This window comes from Gobio gobio (assembly GCF_949357685.1).
Source record: "Gobio gobio genome assembly, chromosome: 12".
Classification (NCBI taxonomy): domain Eukaryota; kingdom Metazoa; phylum Chordata; class Actinopteri; order Cypriniformes; family Gobionidae; genus Gobio; species Gobio gobio.
The window spans coordinates 9,604,769-9,623,420 of record NC_137105.1 but is presented as its reverse complement, the minus strand read 5'-3'; the positions used below and the strand labels follow the sequence as shown (position 1 = coordinate 9,623,420).

The following is an 18,652-nucleotide window of genomic DNA, read 5'->3' as shown; positions in this document are numbered from 1 at the left end:
TTGCGGACTTTATATTTCCAGTCACTGTGTGTTGTTCTTGTGCTGTTAATATTCACATTCTCGAATTGTAATCATTTGAGTTTTGGGAAGTGAGAGTACTGTCTCTCTTCCATAAATAAGACATAAATAGATATTAGTATTAATAGACCCAATCAATATGCTTTAATATTCTGCTTGGTTCATTAACAGAAGTGCATGTCAATTTACAATGAAATAAATGTCTGTATTCATTTTAAGCAAATTCTAGATAAACATTGTGTAAAGTAAACAATATTACGTACATGCTATTTGCTAACATTAAATTGTATTATGTCTGTATCAGCATTATATTTGCATATTGATTGACCACTAATATTATTTTAAATATTATCTTTCCAAATGTCATCTTTTTCATGTTTTTTAGGCCTTTATTTGAAGGAGACAATGACTTCTGCCTGTGTTTGAAGGAGTCTTTTCCCAACCTAAAGACCAGAAAGTTGACCAGAGTTGAATGGGGAACAATCAGAAGACTTATGGGCAAACCTCGAAGGTTAACTGACTCCTCATTTTTTTTAACCTTAAACAGTAACCACAATAAATGCCAATATCGTACATTACTCATGATTTACAATTATGATGTGTATACATCTAGATTTGCACATACAAGCTGCGTTAGAATGCAAATATCTTGCATTCAAATGCTTGTGTTAATAATATATTATGTTTTTCAGATGTTCCTCAGCATTCTTCGCTGAAGAGCGAATGGCTCTGAAACAGAAGAGGCAGAAGATGCGTCTCCTGCAGCAAAGAAAAATCACAGATATGTCTTTATGCAAAGACTTGCCGGATGAGATTCCTTTGCCCTTGGTCATCGGCACTAAAGTTACAGGTGAGGATCTGATTATACACGTTTGATATCGGCCATTATCTGACACCATCAGCAGACGTGAAAAGAACATTTCGAAATAGACTTCAGATTGTGAGTTTAGAAGGAATCAGGACTTGATCAGGTGATCTAGATTTGCACTCTAGAACCATCATTTCTTTGCTTATTGTATAGGCAAATGTCTTCTAGAGCAAAAGAAAAGCATAAATATTCCTTTTTGCAAAATGAAATGTTTTGAATAAAGATAAAACTTTTTTTTAATGCTTCCTTTTTTCTTAAACACTAGCTCGTCTTAGGGGTGTCCACGATGGCCTGTTTACTGGACAGATTGATGCAGTGGATACCAGTGCAGCAACATATCGCGTGACCTTTGACAGAAATGGGCTCGGCACACACACCGTTCCTGACTACGAAGTGCTTGTAAGAAAATAACTTGTCTCGTCACAAATGGCTATTATATTTTTGTGTCGTCCAATCTCTTTATTAAAAGAAAGAAACCATGTCATTTGATTTTAATGGCTAACACTCTCCAATGCTTTCTCCTCAGAGTAATGAACCTCATGAGACGATGCCAATATCTGCTTTTGCTCAGAAACAGCGGCCACCTCGTTTCCAGAATTTTTTGACCCCACCCCGTGGATCCTATCCAGGCTCAACCCAGTCTATTTTAATGGTAAAATGAGACTTTCAAAGATGTGTTCCTTGAATCAGTGGTCATTAACTAGTGTCATGACCCAAAAAATGTCTGTTTGCTAGGGTTGCATGGCTGCAGGGATAAAACAATACTAAATGCAAATAATTACATGTAACAATGTGCATCACAAGGTGTTTTTTATGTGGTGAATAATTGGGTGCCAAATGCATGCAAACATTTCAAGTGTCATTTAGAATCCAAACAATCAATTTTAAAGTCAAATCTATTTCATATGAATAATTTTGCATACTGTTGGGTCATTCATACATTTCAGTGTTTTTAAGAATGTTTTTTTTATTTTTTATGACATTTTACTCCCTAGATTCAATTTAAAATCGGGGTCCTTAAAGGGATAGTTCACCAAAAGATGAAAATTCTGTCGGCATTTACTCACCCTCAAGTTGTTCAGAACTTGTAGGAGTTTCTTAGTTCTGCTGAACACAAAAGAAGATGTTTTGAAGAATGTTGCTAACCAAACAGTTGATGAACCCCATTGACTTGCATATTTTTCCCTACTATGGGGTCCATCAACTGTTTTCAAATTTCATATTCATCAAAATATCTTCTTTTGTGTTCAGCAGAAGAAAGAAATTCATACAAGTTCGGAACCACTTGGAGTAAATGATGACAGAATTTTCATTTTTGGGTGAACTATACCTTTAAGAAAAACCAATGAAGAACCACTGACACAAATTACCGATGTTCAATAATTATTCCAACAAAATCTTTGCTCTCTTCACAGGATAATGACCCTCTGTTCAGTCAGTCCCCCTGGAGAAGTAAACTGACAGGAACTGATGGAGAGACACTGGGTGGATTTCCTGTCAAGTTTCTTGTGCAAGTGGTGAGAATTGCAGTCACAAATGTTATCTATTTACTTTGCATTCATTTTACAAAAAATTTCATCATTTTGTTTTATTCCCCTACTAGACACGCCTGTCCAAAATCCTCATGATTAAAAAGGAACATATAAAGCATTTGAAGGAGATGAACACAGAAGCTGAGAAACTGGTAAGATTTTAAAGTGCTTTTTTAATGAGTTTATTTTGTGCACTTGTTGTCCGCCAAGTAACTTTTTCCATTCTTCCACTGCAGAAGTCGTATTCTGTGCCGATTGGGTTGGACTTACAGAAGAGATATGCCACAACAGTCCTGGACCTGGAACAGCTTAATAAAGACCTCAACAAAGTCCTCCATGAAGTACAGCAGTTTTGCTATGAGGTACGTATGTTTGTTTTTTTTCCACTCACCACACTTACTCTCCAGACATTCAGTTCTGTTTTTCTTTGTAAAATTTTGGACATAAAACATGCATTCATATGCATTCTTCTATGATCTTTTCTGTTCAGCTGGCCCCAGATCAGGGCATGCAGCCTGCAGATCAGCCCAGTGAGCTGCGACGGCGCTGTGAAGAAGAGTCACAGGACATTGTGCGTATGAGTAACGCGTTGCCTGATGAAGAACAGCGCGTCCAGAGCCCCGGCCTCACTCAGCTTGTCTCTCGACTCACGGCACTCCTCCTGCAGATCAGGGTACCAGACTATACTGTTTACTATGGCTGGGTAAAAAATATAGATTTGTCGATTTTAATCAATTCAAATTTTTATGAACTGATATCGATTCTTAAATCCCAAGAATAGATTAGTCATCCTGTTTTCATTTGATGAATGAACGGAGTATTGTAGCGTGCATCCCATCCAATAAATCGCAATAATCTTTGTGCTTTGTTACTATGGCTATGAAACAAAGTCTCGCGCCGGTTTCACACATACTCCATCTGCAGTGCGTATTCGGTGCGTGTTGCAGTACATATGCGATGCAGGAACCGCACGCACTGTTGTGCTTTATTCATTATTTTTATTTCAAATCCAAAAGTTGTGGCTACTGAACATGGCTGTTCATCATTGCAATTCACTTGTATACACTTTCATAGATGTCACGTTTTAACGCACTAAATATAAACAAAGTTTTATTCAATTCCTTTATTCCAATTACATTGCATTTACATAGCCTTTAGATTTATATATTACGTTGCTCACGCAACGCAAGTGGCAAAACATTTAAACATGTTATAGTCAATGTTCTAAAAACATTACAATAGACAAAAAAAAATCGTCTTTTATTTCGGAAATCTTTTTTTTTTTTTTTACAAGAAATGCTGCAGGTCATAAAGAACTTGTTTTTCCACCTCCAAGAAAGGAGGAAGGGCGAGTGCTATCCCTTATGTCTCCTTTTTTAGCTAAATGCCAGGTATGGTGTCGTTTTCCTTGGTTTACCTGAGGCAAAAAAGTCATGTGATGACTTTGAAACGGAGTAGAATTATAAAGTATATTCAAATTATATGCATCTGTGGTGAAATTACTAGATTTTCACGTCATTACATGTTTATTTTAATGCGAACAATGCACTGTCACTTTAATTCAGCGCATCCAGCACAGCAAAAAATAGACTCGGTGCGGAAACGATCGCTGACCTGCTGTATATACGCACCGCATCCGTGTGCAGTGTGAAAGCTGTAATCCGTTAACATGGGTACAGAAAAAAATATGCACTGCAAACGGAGTATGTGTGAAACGGGCGTCAGATTTCAAATTTCGTCCATTTTATTACGAAATTCAAAAACATAAATACCGTTGTGGCGTGAGATCGGTCTGGCTCAGCTCAGCTCAAGAGAAGCACATGAACTGATCTTCTCTTTCGCCATAATACCAGTTACAGCGCAAAATAAACAGGCATGAATGAGCATCTGAAAGTGGGTTAAAAGATAGTACAACTTACCGAAATCCGTATCATGTGTTTCAACCGCGGAAAGACGCCAATAAAACAGCTTGTAAACTATGTTGCGTAACGTCACATTTACCTCAGAAAAACCATATCCAGGGTCCATAAACTCATTGAAGCTACAAAAATTTACTCTAGAGAGGAGCATTTTGCTAAATATATGCACCATGTTACATAGGCTATTCATTATCATTTGTATTTTAATGTTCTTCAATATTTAATGCATGTTTGAATAAATCTATAATAAAAGTTATGACAGCCACCATTTAAATGTTTATATTTCAAAAAATGAATGGGAGTAGAAATATCATTATGTAATTGTAAAGTTAATATTATAACTTTATTATTATAAAAAAACATAATTGAGTATAATTTGAGGGTTTGTATACAAATCAGTCCATTTTTACCTTCAATATTATAGTAGGCTAATGTAGCCTAGAAGGACTCCCTGACTCCCATAGTTTACAGCATAAGTTAAGAGATTTGTTTTCCTTGAGATAAATTGCCATGTACTGTACCTGATATATATCCAAAATAGGGATGTCAATTTACACAAATTTCCATGATCGATCGTCGTTTAAATGAACGATCAATTAATCGTTAGCCTTAACACTGCAGTATGCATCTACAGCTGTGGCTTATAGCCAACCGCATGACATGGTGTGCAAACGCTGCTCAAGACAACATATTCCTCACCAAATCAATGAGAAGGGTTCTTAGTCTAAATTAAGGGCTATAGGATTGTAAAATGAGTCGATGTGATTGATCACTTAATTAAATTACTTATTTAATATTCAAATATGAGTAATACAAGTTAACGTGTCACCAACTCCACCTCAGATGCGTGCTCTTCAGAATGTGTGGATGCACTCTTCCTGAAACAACGCGCTGAAAACGCCAACTAGACCCAGTAAATTCACAACAACGATATATTACAATATTGTTCTCTTTTTAATGATGTGTAACATGACAGTCCTAATCATAGTCATTATACACTGTGTACAGAATTATTAGGCACGTTGATTTTCTGATCATATTTTTTTTTCCAGGCACATTTGACCAATTCCAAACCACAGTAATCCTAATAACTACTATTAATTTAGTATTTATGTGTAAGTGATATGTAATTGTTCATGAAGGCTGGAAATGAAAAACACCTTATATTCAGGTGTGCAGAATTATTAGGCACATTTTCTTTTACGGATAAATTGAGCCAAAAAAGAGCTTTAACTCAGACTGAAAAGCCTTCGTGAACAATTATATATCAATTATACAGTATTAAATACTAAATGAATAGTAGTTATTAGGATTACTGTGGTTTGAAATTGGTCAGATGTGCCTGGAAAAAAATTATCAGAAAATCAACGTGCCTAATAATTCTGCACACAGTGTAAGTTGTGCATTGCTGTTGGAGCTGCATGCGCTGAAGCTGATCACCAGCACGCTTCACTACTGTATTAATTGTTAACCAGATGCATTCTATATGAGATTAAAAAATCAGCTATAGGTAGGCCCATACAATATTACAATACCCAGCCCTACTGTTTACTGTTGTATGTCCTTTACAACAACATAAAACATTTATACATTTTCTGAAGGGAGTAATTATAATTGCTCATCCTTCACTAACAAGCATTTACATAAAGAACCTGTGAGCCAGGATTGCCATGATCCAGCTTAATTAATACTAGCTTAACCAAGTTTGTCCTGATCTATCATCTACTTCACATTGGATCCTCATCATATTTCTCTCCTTATTTAATGCAGTGTTTGGCCGAAGGGGGAGACTTGAACTCGTTTGAATTCAAATCACTCACAGACTCTCTTAATGACATAAAGAGTTCCATAGATGACTCCAACCTCAGGTAATACTTATCTCGCTTTGTTTTTCCTGCAGTCGTTTACGTTCTTGCATTACATCATTTAGTTTTTTTTCCATTTCCTAGTCGCACGGTGCAGTTCATATCTACAGGGTTCCCACGCTTCTTGAAAGTACTTGAAAGTTCTTGAATTTCAGACACATGGATTCAAGGCCTGGAAAGTACTTGAAAACAAACATAGGTCCTTGAAAGTGCTTGAATTAAGCTTGAACTGCATTTTGTTAGAGTAGCGTGGTGCTATTACAAAAATTGGCCTACATGCGCTGCCAAAGCCAGAACAAAACAGCATTACGAGAGGAAGCTGTTTCAATATATTTCTGCTGTTCCATAAGCGCCATCTACTGTCAAAAGCCCTATTCGGACGGTAATTGTTTCTCATGGGGTCGTAAGGTATTTTCATCATTGACAGGGGCTAGTCTGTGATTTTATTGCCGCCCGAATCCAGAATGTCAGTGTTTTTCTCCCACTACCTGCGTAAAAATCCCTGGCCGAATTAACTACTGTTTTTAGACAAACACCAAGGTCGTGTGGTCATTTAATTGCCGTCCGAATCCACATCTCTGTGTTTTCAAGATGAGATCACTTCAAAATGCACTGTTTATATCCTTTTTGACCACTGCAGGCCACCGTACGGTTGCGCTTTGCTGTAATTTGGATGCATTTTAAAGATCTAGACTTTCATTACTGAAATGCTGGCAAGTATTTACAAGAGCAATATTTCATCACCGCTCAAAAAATAAAAAGAAGAAAAGTATGTAAACATATCAAATGGGCCATTATTACGGCAGCAATTATATATGTTAAATATAATATATGTGCAGGTCTTAAAAGCCTTCAAATTGATTTTTAAAAAGGTACATGTGCAGGTAATTTAATAAATAACTTAGCATATTTGTAATGCCTAACAATTAACTTGTCCATATCTTTTCATTTAATTGGAAAATTCATGTTTACAATATTATCTCTATATTTTGATGTTTTAATTAAGTAATGATTTATAAAAAAGAAAACTAAAACTAGTGTGAAATAAATGTTAAAAACAGGAATAAGAGAGCTGCAAACTGCATCTCTCGTTAAAGCTCACTCTTGTACACCAGCCTCTTTCCTCATTGGATTTTGTAAAATTGGAAATTTTTCCTCATTGGAAATTTTATTTTAGTTGTCAGTATATGCCCTAGTGTTACTGCATTAATGATAGACACAGGTACAGTAGGTATTTGATATATTGTCAGTAACACACCCACCTTTATCGTATTTATTGTGCTTGATTTCAAATATAAAGTGCTTTAAAAAGTGCTTGAATCTGCTGTTCATGAAAGAGTGGGAACCCTGTATCTAAAAAGAACTCCAAACATTCACGTGCTTTGCTTTTTAAAACATTGTCCTCTGCAATAATCCGTCTTCTACAGTTGTTTTCAGGATAACGTGGAGATTCATGTAGCACACATACAAAGCGGTCTGAGCCAGCTGGGGAACCTCCATGCTTTCTCTGCCAACAACACCAACAGAACGTGACTGAAATAAACTTGCACGCCTCCTGAGAATCCGATCTCAAATACGGATATCAACTCACCTCCTCAGCTCACCACTTTGTTCTTTTGTGTTCGGTCTGTTTGACGTTATGAAAGGTCAGAATGTGTGTTCAGTAACTGTACCTGCAAAAGTAGTGTTCAAATTCCATGCCCGAAGGCTCCAGTGTCTTGGATGATGTTCGACTAGCTAGCAACAAAAAAAAAAATGGAGTGTGAAGTTTTTGTTTTGTAGATGTAAATGTTTGACATCATTTCAGATGTTACTCACACTCAATTTGATATTTAAGTTCCCCCTTAATTTTATTATTATTATTGCTGGTTTACAACTAAGGTGTATGCCGGGTGACACTACTTAATGGTGCAGTTTGTTTGATTGAAATAGTTTGCATAATTTTATTTCCTCTGTCTCTTTCTCGAAATGCTCAACTTTGAGTGTCCTGAGAAAAGAGGTACTGTTCTGTCTGTTTTAAACTGTTCTGTATGTTTTAAATATGTACATTGTAGATAACTGTACAGTTCACTCAAAATATATCAATAAATTGATCATATATAGGGTAATGTGGACATTTTTGACTTGCCAGATTTCGGTATTTTTGCAAATAAACCAATCTGTTTATACAAGTCCTATAATAGACAGCTGGGTGGAAGAATGAAACAGTTTGTCTTGTCCTTAGAAGAAGAAATAATCTCACAAATGCCCCACTGGTGTTTTTTTTTTATGCGGTAGTTTTGTGGGGGGTTTTATCCTGTAAGTGTATGCATGACACAGAACATTTGTAAATAAATTGATTTCTATTATCTTCATAAAGGCTCAGAGTCTGTATTTTGGTGGTTTATAGAGATTTTTATTATGAATGTTTCCATTTCACCCCCATATTGTGTGATATAATCACATACATAATATACAATAATATCTGAAATATACAATAAATATCTGATTTTCAAACCTTAAATGTTCTTCAAAGCTTCAGATAAAGTCTGAGTGTTCAAATTTAAAAATTAAATAAACCCGTTAAAAATGGCTTCTCTTTCCCAATCCGAGTCAGAATCTGAGAACTCGACAGCTTCGCTCGCTCTGATAGGAGAAAAGGTTCCAAAACTTCCTGGCTGGACCTTGACTGGCATGTTTTGGACTGAACAGGCAATGTTTTTGGGGGATGATGAGGACATCATGAAGGTATTCTGTGATGGGAGAGGTGGAATAACCACCTTCATCTCTGGTCCAATGGTTTTGTTCGGTGGGAAGTTGTCGTACTCCACCAAAAATTGCTTCATTGTAGTCTTAGCATGGCTTGCGGCCATGAACTGTCCATGTCCTTTTGGATACTGCTGTGCATAATTGCGTGGAACCACAACGCTCAGGTGATCCGTTTTGATTTGGTTCTCCTCGGTTCTGCTGAACATGCATGGAATCGTGGTTGGGTCGAATATGTCACCTTTCATGGTGCAGATCTTCTCATCAGAAGAGTTGACCATCGGTTGACCGAAGTTGTCCATCGCGACAAACTTTGGTGTTCTTTGGGTCTCCAGGCCGGTGTGGTTCTGATGTGTTGCAAACTGGTTCATAAGGAGATTGTTGGGGGTAAGGATATTTCCGCTGGTCTTGTTGGGAATAGGAATTCCCACCTGGCGCCGTGACTTGGCCCTTCGGTTCTGGAACCACACCTGAATAGAAAATAAACACATTTGTTTAGGACATATTCAGTTAAGACAAACAAGTGAACAGAATAAAACCACACTGGCATACATTCAAACAAGTGTAGAGGAAACCTAAGCTTGTTGTCACACTTTTACAACAACTGAATGATTAAACTGTTCTCAGGACAAGGGCGTTTTTCATGAATGTTGGGGCAAGCTGTATATACAATATTATGTTTTACTGTTTAAATATTTCATATAGATAAACTTAAATGCATAGCATATTACATTTATGCATCATTCTTTTAACCTTAGATAGAATGTAATATTTAAAAACAAATTCGTTACGAAAACGTCTGCTCTTCTTGACCCCATCTGAGGACAAAGTTTGTTGAATAAACTAAAACTTATTCCCAGGCCAATAAAATGTTTTATAAGCTTTTGTAGACGTTAAAGTAGCAGTCTATGCGGAAATAAACCAAACTCAGAAATAGTAGAATAGAAATAGTGTGACAACTAGCCCTCAGTGGGGGTTCCTGAGGAAAATTGCTAACAAAAATCTCACCTGAATTCTCGACTCGGGCAAACCGGTTAGTGCCTCAAGTTTCTCTCTTAAATAAATATCAGGGTATTTGGTGTCCAAGTAAACTTTCTCCAAGACGTCAATCTGCTGCTGCGTAAAGTTGGTGCGTTTTCTGCGGTGCGTAAACAAGCTCGCGCTGTCCGCTCTGGAGGCGCCATTGAGGAACTTCATCCTGTCTTGAGCTATGTAATCTGAAGAGAAACACGAGTGAAAATGATTTAAATGATTGATTACTTAGTCACTCTCAAATGCATTTCAAGAAATATTCCTGCGTAAGCACCCACCTGTTGTGTGCATGTTAGTCCTCCTTTCCAAATCCGCGGTTGGAAACAGCTGGAATTGTTTTAAGTGTCCATTCCCAAGGTTTCCATGCAAGACTGCCATTGTGAGCGAGTCCTGCTCGTGTTCAGAAAGCAATAATTTCACTTCCCTTCGAATGGCATTATATATCCAGTCGGCCGGCCTTCCCTCAGAACTGATCAAAGTGAAGCTGAGAGGCGGCAGGACGCAGGTGTGAATTTTTGACACTCGTGGGCCATTTGCATCTGTAAAAGGTTCGTGTGTGAGTTTAATGGGATCTCCACCCGAATACACATGACTTGAAAAAACATGTACGTGTATTGTTGGGTTGAGTTTTTCCTGATCAGCTCCTCAGATCAGTTTGCAGCCTTGCACTTCCTGCAGACTGATCACCTTTTTAAACGACATCTTGTAGAAATGCTTCAGATGTTTATATGATAGATTTTTAGAAAATACTCTTTGTTGACATGCGCCATAAGATAATTCTGTCATTTTTAAAATGTATTAAATATCACTAGCCTACATTTTCTACAAACATTTGTGTTGGAAACGTTATAGGCCTACAACTGATCTATTTTGTGTATAAATCAGTATTATTTTACTTTTTAATATTACTTTGTGATATATTTTTATATCAGCAGAGTTTGGTAAAATTGTTATCATTTAATTCATATTTTAAGATTAAAAGTCTGGGTGTGGGACAAGGGTAAAGGAGCAATACAAAATATAAAATTGCACAAAAACATAAGGCAATGGAATGGTTAGAAAAATAAACTATTACAAGTTTTAAAATAAAGAAGTTAAAATCTTTTTTACTAAAGAGCAACCCCCTGTGGCGTAAAACATTTTGTTGTATTTTAAAACTTTATTATATAGGCTAGATGCTATTTATATATTTTTTAGCATCGATTGGTTGTTTTGAATGGCATAAGCATGTGTCATATGGATAAATACATTTGGTCAAGTGGCCCGTTGACTGAATTTTTAACCCTCATCTGAGAAAAACCCGCGTAGTTCATGTAAAGACTGTTCATGCTATCTGACAATGATTCAGGCAGGTTTTCTTGACACAGACGACACATTAAGAGTCCAAACAGTCTGCGCTCTTTGTCCCATCTGTAATTTGCTCTGCAGACCTGGTGAAATGACATTTTGCTCCACTGTGTGTGGCTGAAATGACAAACTACACTAAAGAAAACACATTTGCAGTACTTTTGTGATCATGCTAATGCATGCACTCCTTTAATCCTCTTTTGTCTTGTTTTAAATGCCTCCACTAGATGAACTTTTTATTTTATTTTTTAACTTTGATCAGATCCGAGCCACAATGATTAACTCACCTATTCACAAATATCACCATCTGGAAACATCAAACATAAGGCTGTGCTCTTTTGATGCAGTCAACTGCAGCAGCTAATGATCAGCCATTAACACATCGGCTGCCATCTTTGATAGACAAGGCTTTCTCACCTCCAAAATACCTCCATAGACAGAGGGATTAGCGAGGGACATTTTGCCCTTAATGTCACAAATTTGTTGGCATCATTTGTCTAGACATTTGTCTAGGGTTTTTCCTTCCTTTTTTTTTTTTATTAAACATAATTTTCAAAAGTTTTCTGTTTAATAAATCATCCTCTGGTTTTAAGGCTTAAGTCTAGTCCCAGACTAAAGTGAATGTTTGAGCTTGTTTTGTCTCAAGATGCACACTAGTAATATTTTTTTTTCTAAGGCACGTTTATTACTTAAATGTCCTAATTGATCTAAGGCATAATCCTGGCTTAATCTAAGACCAGCCCTATATCCTTCAAAGAGAACACATTTTTGTATTGATTCACCCAAATAGGTCTATATTATTTTTATTCAGACAAAGCAATTATTTGTGGGTTTGCATTATTGCAGTCTATTTAGCCTCCATTAGATAAATGTAGTTATGTCGCATTTTAATCTTTAACCAAGTGTACACTCTAAAAAATGCTGGGTTAAAAATAACCCAAGTTGGGTTGAAAATGGACTAACCCAGCGGTTGGGTTAAATGTTTGCTTAAAACAACCCAATCGCTGGGTTAAAACAACCCAATCGCTGGATTAGTCAATTTTCAACCCAACTTGGGTTATTTTTAACCCAGCATTTTTTAGAGTGTAACCATACTTATAAAATCCAACCTTGCTTTGAAGGTTTTCATCAAAACCTCTGAAATCTTTGGATATTAGTGTGTGAATGATTAAAAACGCAAGTGGATTAAACCACAATATGTTGCATTTAATTTCTTTTTTACTATAACCCTAACCAATGCACAACAGCATATAAATGTACACTCTAAAAAAAGTTGGCATAAAAACAACCCAAGTTGGGTTGAAAATGGACTAACCCAGCAATTGGGTTGTTTTAACCCAGCGGTTGGGTTAAATGTTTGCTTAAAACAACCCAATTGCTGGGTTAGTCCATTTTCAACCCACCTGAACTAGGTTGTTTGAACAATCAACATAAAATCAATAAATAAAAAAAGCGACTGAAATTTCATGAAGGATCTGGCCTGAGGATATAACCAGTGGCTGCCCAAAAGCACATTTAAAAGAAAAGAAAACGCATAATAGATATCAATACACGAGCAAGCACTGCTTACAGACAGATGTTATCAGAGGTGTGTCCGAAAGGGAGGCTCCATGTGCTGATGTGTTTTATTCAGCTCTGACTAATGACTTCCTTTTGTTTTCACTACTTCCTAAGCTCTTATTCCCTCAAGATTTCCCTTCACCCCACATTCAAGCTTTTCTGTTCTAATGTGTTAAGACTTCACAATAAAAAAAATATGAGACGATCAACAAACATTGGTGAAGGAACTGCATTTGTCGAGCATTTGAAATGTTCTGGCCAATAAGGCATCACCATCAAATATCAATCCCAACTTTTGCTCCAAGTCTTTTCTGCTATTTGTAATATCGGAACAGGTTTCAAAACTGATTTGAAACGGTAAGCAAGACCATTTCATACAATAAACAACGATATAATATACACCACCCAAAAATGAAAAGGTACATTAGCTGGAATAGGAAGTAGAAGTGTCACTGTCATAAGTCTGGCACCCAGACCACACTTCAGCAAAGATAAGAAGTGTGAAGGTCTCCACTTCCAACACACATACAAAATAAGGTGCTTTACCTCTTAAACAAACATTTAAAAGCTCTTCAAAGTCCCAGTTTTAACCTTATTTTTAAGTGATAGGAAGTACAAAAAACAAAACTTTTTTAACTGTTAATATAAAGAAAAAAATAATCATTGCATGATTGTTGTAGGTAAAAAAGATTATTTTTGTAAAACACTGCAGCAAAAATAACTGCTGCGTCCCAATTCGCCTATTTATACTACGACCTAAAAGTATGTACTCTTTTTGTGAAGAAAAAGTACACACTTTTGCGTGTGTAGCAGAAGAGTATGCAAACTTTGGGACGTACTACTTCGTCATCTATAACGGACTCTGTTGCTTAGTTACGTGCATCCCGTTGTGTTTAAACTGCCCTGTCAATCATTGTCACAGTTCAAATCCTCCACATTCAGTTTACTTTCCTACCGTATCGGAGAGAGATGTAGTCACATGTTGACCTGCCATTCGTGGGTCTTTAATGCATAGACTCCTCTCATGTGTTTGCAGTTGAAATATAATGATGCATTTAAAAGTTAATGGCCAAACGTATCATTGCAAAAGTTCACAATGCTGCTGTAGGTGAAATATAATGCGGATAATATTGAATAAATATCTATTCGTCAGGTTAAATACTGATAATTGCGCACTCAAACCCCTTTCTCTAACCATCTTTACTTAACCGTCGGACTCACATAACCGTCATGTTTGTAGTTTTTTTTAACACTTTTTATCCACGTTTGTAGTTTACATTTACATTGGGACATACTACTTCGGCATCTATAACAGAGGTGTGGCCTTACGCCATCTATAACGCCTTATTACAGGGACAATCCCCCTGGAGCAGCAACATGGAGTAAAGTGCCTTGCTCAAGCACACACTGGTGGTAACTGCTGGGATCGAACCAGCAACCTTCTGCGTATCAGTTCCATGGTTTAACCTACTGGACCACCAACTCCAGTTCTAATCGAATCCTCGTCCATCTTGCAATGGGTTGTGGGTAGTATCAGCCGTTAGAGTGCGCATCGATCTGCATTTTGAATTCTGACCGGAAATAGTAGACCATCCGGGAATCTTTGGAATACTCTTTTCAACATACTACGATTTGGGACATACTAATTCTTTTTTCGAATACTATTAAGTACGGATAGTATGCGAATTGGGACGCAGCAAACCTTTTCACATCTCGGCACTAAGACTACGGCTGCATCCTAAATCGCATACTTCCCTACTATACAGGGAGTGCAGAATTATTAGGCACGTTGATTTTCTGATCATATTTTTTTTCCAGGCACATTTGACCAATTCCAAACCACAGTAATCCTAATAACTACTATTGATTTAGTATTTAATAATGTATAAGTGATGTATAATTGTTCATGAAGGCTGGAAATGAAAAACACCTTATATTCAGGTGTGCAGAATTATTAGGCATGTTTTCTTTTACAGATAAATTGAGCCAAAAAAGAGATTTAACTCAGACTGAAAAGTCAAAAATTATTATATGCCCATGAGAAGGATGCAATACTAATGCAATACTAGACATTGCAGTTAAGGCGTGACCATTGGACAGTGAAATGCTCGTTGGGTCAGCAGGATCTGACAAAAACAGGTGGTGAAGAAAAGACACCTGTTAACCGCAAAAGAAATAAGAATTAAGGTGAAGAATTAAGGGTGAAACCATCAGGAACCCTTTAGTCTCCAGCGCCACCATTTTCCAGAGCTGCAACCTACCTGGAGTCTCCAGAAGTGCAAGGTGTCAGGATCTCAGAGACTTCAGTTAGGTAAAGAATCCTGAAAAATGACCCCCACTAGATAAGAATCATAAGCTGAAGTGTTGTAAAATACATGAAGAAGGTTTTTTTATAGGCTTTATAGGTTTTATAGGTTGAGAGTGACTCTTGAAGGACCAGCACCACATCCTCTAGCACCACTGTTTGAAGAATTCATCTTCCAGAATCTGGCAGTACGTTTTGGGAGTTCATTTTAGTCCATCCTGAAGTCCGTTTTGCAGAGAACTCCCAAAACGTACTGCCAGATTCTGGAAGATGAATCCTTCAAACAGTGGTACTAGAGGATGTGGTGCTGGTCCTTCAAGAGTCACTCTCAACCTATCTGTCCATAAAGCCTATAAAAAAACCTTCTTCATGTATTTTACAACACTTCAGCTTGTGATTCTTATCTAGTGGGGGTCATTTTTTAGGATTCTTTACCTAACTGAAGTCTCTGAGATCCTGACACCTTGCACTTCTGGAGACTCCAGGTAGGTTGCAGCTTTGGAAAATGGTGGCGCTGGAGACTAAAGGGTTCCTGATGGTTTCACCCTTAATTCCTCACCTTAATTCTTAATTCTTTTGCAGTTAACAGGTGTCTTTTCTTCACCACCTGTTTTTGTCAGATCCTGCTGACCCAACGAGCATTTCACTGTCCAATGGTCATGCCTTAACTGCAATGTCTAGTATTGCATTAGTATTGCATCCTTCTCATGGGCATTTAATACTTTTTGACTTTTCAGTCCGAGTTAAATCTCTTTTTTGGCTCAATTTATCTGTAAAAGAAAACATGCCTAATAATTCTGCACACCTGAATATAAGGTGATTTTCATTTCCAGCCTTCATGAACAATTATATATCACTTATACATTATTAAATCCTAAATCAATAGTAGTTATTAGGATTACTGTGGTTTGGAATTGGTCAAATGTGCCTGGAAAAAAATATGATCAGAAAATCAGCGTGCCTAATAATTCTGCACTCCCTGTAAAGTAGGTGAAAAACAGTATGTGGTTAAAGAAGTATGTCTGAATTCACAGTACACATAAAAGTGTAGTGGAAAAGTACCCGGATAACCTACTTTTTCCGGTGAGATTCTGTAGTGTGCATACACTACTATCCCATGAGGCCACGGGCTGGACAGTCACATGATAATGACACCATGGCGTATGTAGTATGTCCAGATCACATTCATACTATATAGCAGGCATTCTCAACTCTGGTCCTCGAGGCCCACTGTCCTGCAGAGTTTAGCTCCAACCCTAATCAAACACACCTGAACCAGCTAATTAGCTCTTCGGGATTACTATAAAGCTACAGGCAGGTGAGTTTGATCAAGGTTGGAGCTAAACTCTGTAGGACAGTGGGCCTTGAGGATCAGGGTTGAGAACCCATGCTATGTAGAACGTACTTTTTAGCTGCGGTGAAGTAATTACTTATTCAAAATAAGTACCTTAGTGAAGATAGTTTGCGATTTCGGACGCAGCCTATATTCAAGCTGCAAGCAATCTTTTCAGGCAGACTGCCCGCACTATTAATTGCAAGTGATGATCAAATAAGATTTGTGTGCTGACATCACCTATCTGCATGGGTTGCTTTAGTAATGTAGGCGTACCGACGTATGTGACGAGGCTTTCAAAACGGATGCAGGAATAATGGAGGTGCATCATCAAATAAGTGCCCTGTCGAGTTGAAGTACAGAACTCTGTCACACAGGAAAATGCCAAAATATTTGGACATACCATTTGAACACAGTATGAATACTTCCGCCATTTCCGTCCACAGTTTTGTTGTTATTGTTGTGTGTTCCATTAAGTATGACACTTTCTGCTCCGGAGTCCGGAATAAATGCAACTTGACGAAAAATATGTTGTAAGAAAAAGTATGTGAACCGCTTGCTGAATCTGTGAAAATGTGAATAATTTTAACTAAATAAGAGAGATCATACAAAATGTATTATTTTTTATATTTAGTACTGTCCTGAATAAGATATTTTACATACATTTTTTTTACATATAGTCCACAAGACAAAAAAATGGTTGAATTTGTTAAAATGACCCATTAAAAAGTTTATGAACCATTGATTCTACCATTGAGTGCTGTGTGTCGTTCCGTGGATCATCCATGGCTGTTTTTTTGTTTTGTGATGGTTGTTCACGAGTCCCTTGTCTGTCCTGAGCAGTTAAACTGCCCAATGTTCTTCAGAAAAATCTTCCAGGTCCTGCACGCTCTTCAGTTTTCCAGCATCTTTTGCATATTTGATCCCTCTCCAGCAATGACTATTATTTTGAGATCCATCTTTTTGGACAATTGAGGGACTCAAACACAACTATTAAAAAAGGTTCAAACATTCACTGTTGCTCCTGAAGGACACATGATGCATTAAGCTTATTAAAACTTATTGAATCTGAAGATCAAGGTAAATTGTACTTAATTTGTCTTCCGGGAAACATGTAAGTATCTTCTATCGCTTTCGAAGGGCAGTACTAAATTATTTAAAAAATAATTTAAACAAAATAAGAAAATCCTTCATCTTGTTCAAAGGTTTTCACCCTCCGGGTCTTAATGCATTGTGTTTCCTTCTGGAGCATCAGTGAATGTTTGAACCTTTTTTAATACTCTGTGTGAAAAGATGGATCTTAAAATCATACAGTCACTGCTGGAGAGGGATCAAATATGCAAAAGATGCTGGAAAACTGAAGAGTTTGCAGGACCTGGAGGATTTTTCTGAAGAACATTGGTCAGTTTAACTGCTGAGGACAAACAAGGAACTCAAGAACAACCACCACAAAACAAAAACAGCCGTGGATCATCCAGGGAACGACACACAGCACTGAGAATCAATGGTTCATAAAATTTTGAATGGGTAATTTTAATAAATTAAGTTTGTCTTGTGGACTATGTAAAAATTGTATGTAAAATCTTATTCAGAATGTTATCATTGAAAAAAGATTTTAGTAAAAAAAAAAAAAAAAAAGCTAAACTTTGACAATTATTTTTTGTTATGTGATCTTATAACAGTTAGATATGAATCCAACTGAAAAATGTCTTTCAGTCAGTCAAATAGCACATAACAAATAGTGGAGCTCTGCAGCCATTCACTGGTAAAACTTATTTTAAAACTGTATTTTCCAAAAGATGGGCAAAAATCTTGCACTAAACCATGCCAAATTATCCATGTTAACCCCATGAATGAAAGAAATTTGGGTCTTTTATAAAGTGAATTTTACATACTGATTTTGTGAGAATCCATTTATATATATATATATATATAATAAAAAAAAAACTGCACAGATGTTGAGTAAAATTACATTAGTTCTAAAAAAAAGTTACAAAATTAGATTTTATTGCCTGGGGTCTGGAGACCCCAAAGACCTTGAGTGTAATTCCCAAAGGAAGGCTGGAGGAGGGTTAAGCAACTGTGATTAAGTTACTTAAGTGTTGCGTCACTTTCTCACCTGGGCTAG

At 36.9% G+C, this 18,652-nt stretch overlaps 2 protein-coding genes across 2 annotated transcripts in view; one reads left to right on the top strand and one right to left on the bottom strand.

Annotated features, from left to right (window-relative positions):
• Positions 1-8,555, top strand: part of lin9 (lin-9 DREAM MuvB core complex component) — a 14,934-nt gene extending 6,379 nt beyond the window's left edge. Inside the window, exons 6-15 of the mRNA XM_079832073.1 lie at positions 404-529; positions 711-868; positions 1,152-1,285; positions 1,413-1,538; positions 2,302-2,403; positions 2,490-2,570; positions 2,655-2,780; positions 2,909-3,091; positions 6,108-6,205; positions 7,630-8,555. Of these exons, the coding sequence (XP_079688199.1) occupies positions 404-529; positions 711-868; positions 1,152-1,285; positions 1,413-1,538; positions 2,302-2,403; positions 2,490-2,570; positions 2,655-2,780; positions 2,909-3,091; positions 6,108-6,205; positions 7,630-7,735 (1,240 nt within the window). The 3' untranslated portion in view covers positions 7,736-8,555. The remainder of the gene's footprint in view (positions 1-403; positions 530-710; positions 869-1,151; positions 1,286-1,412; positions 1,539-2,301; positions 2,404-2,489; positions 2,571-2,654; positions 2,781-2,908; positions 3,092-6,107; positions 6,206-7,629) is intronic.
• A 24-nt stretch (positions 8,556-8,579) lies between these two features.
• Positions 8,580-10,615, bottom strand: mixl1 (Mix paired-like homeobox). Its single transcript, XM_079830534.1, has 3 exons — positions 10,258-10,615; positions 9,956-10,164; positions 8,580-9,417 (listed from the first exon to the last, which is right to left on the bottom strand). The coding sequence occupies exons 1-3, from the start codon at positions 10,355-10,357 to the stop codon at positions 8,752-8,754; spliced, it is 975 nt and encodes a 324-aa protein (XP_079686660.1). The 5' UTR covers positions 10,358-10,615; the 3' UTR covers positions 8,580-8,751.
• Between the last annotated feature and the right edge of the window lie 8,037 nt (positions 10,616-18,652).

Bases quoted from the DNA above. Each gene is read 5' to 3' on its own strand.
- mixl1 (XM_079830534.1), bottom strand. From the start codon at position 10,357: ATGGCAGTCTTGCATGGAAACCTTGGGAATGGACACTTAAAACAATTC. The intron at 10,165-10,257 runs GTGGGTGCTTAC...GTTTCTCTTCAG, and splicing joins GACTAACATGCACACAACAG to ATTACATAGCTCAAGACAGG. The intron at 9,418-9,955 runs GTGAGATTTTTG...TTTTCTATTCAG, and splicing joins TGCCCGAGTCGAGAATTCAG to GTGTGGTTCCAGAACCGAAG.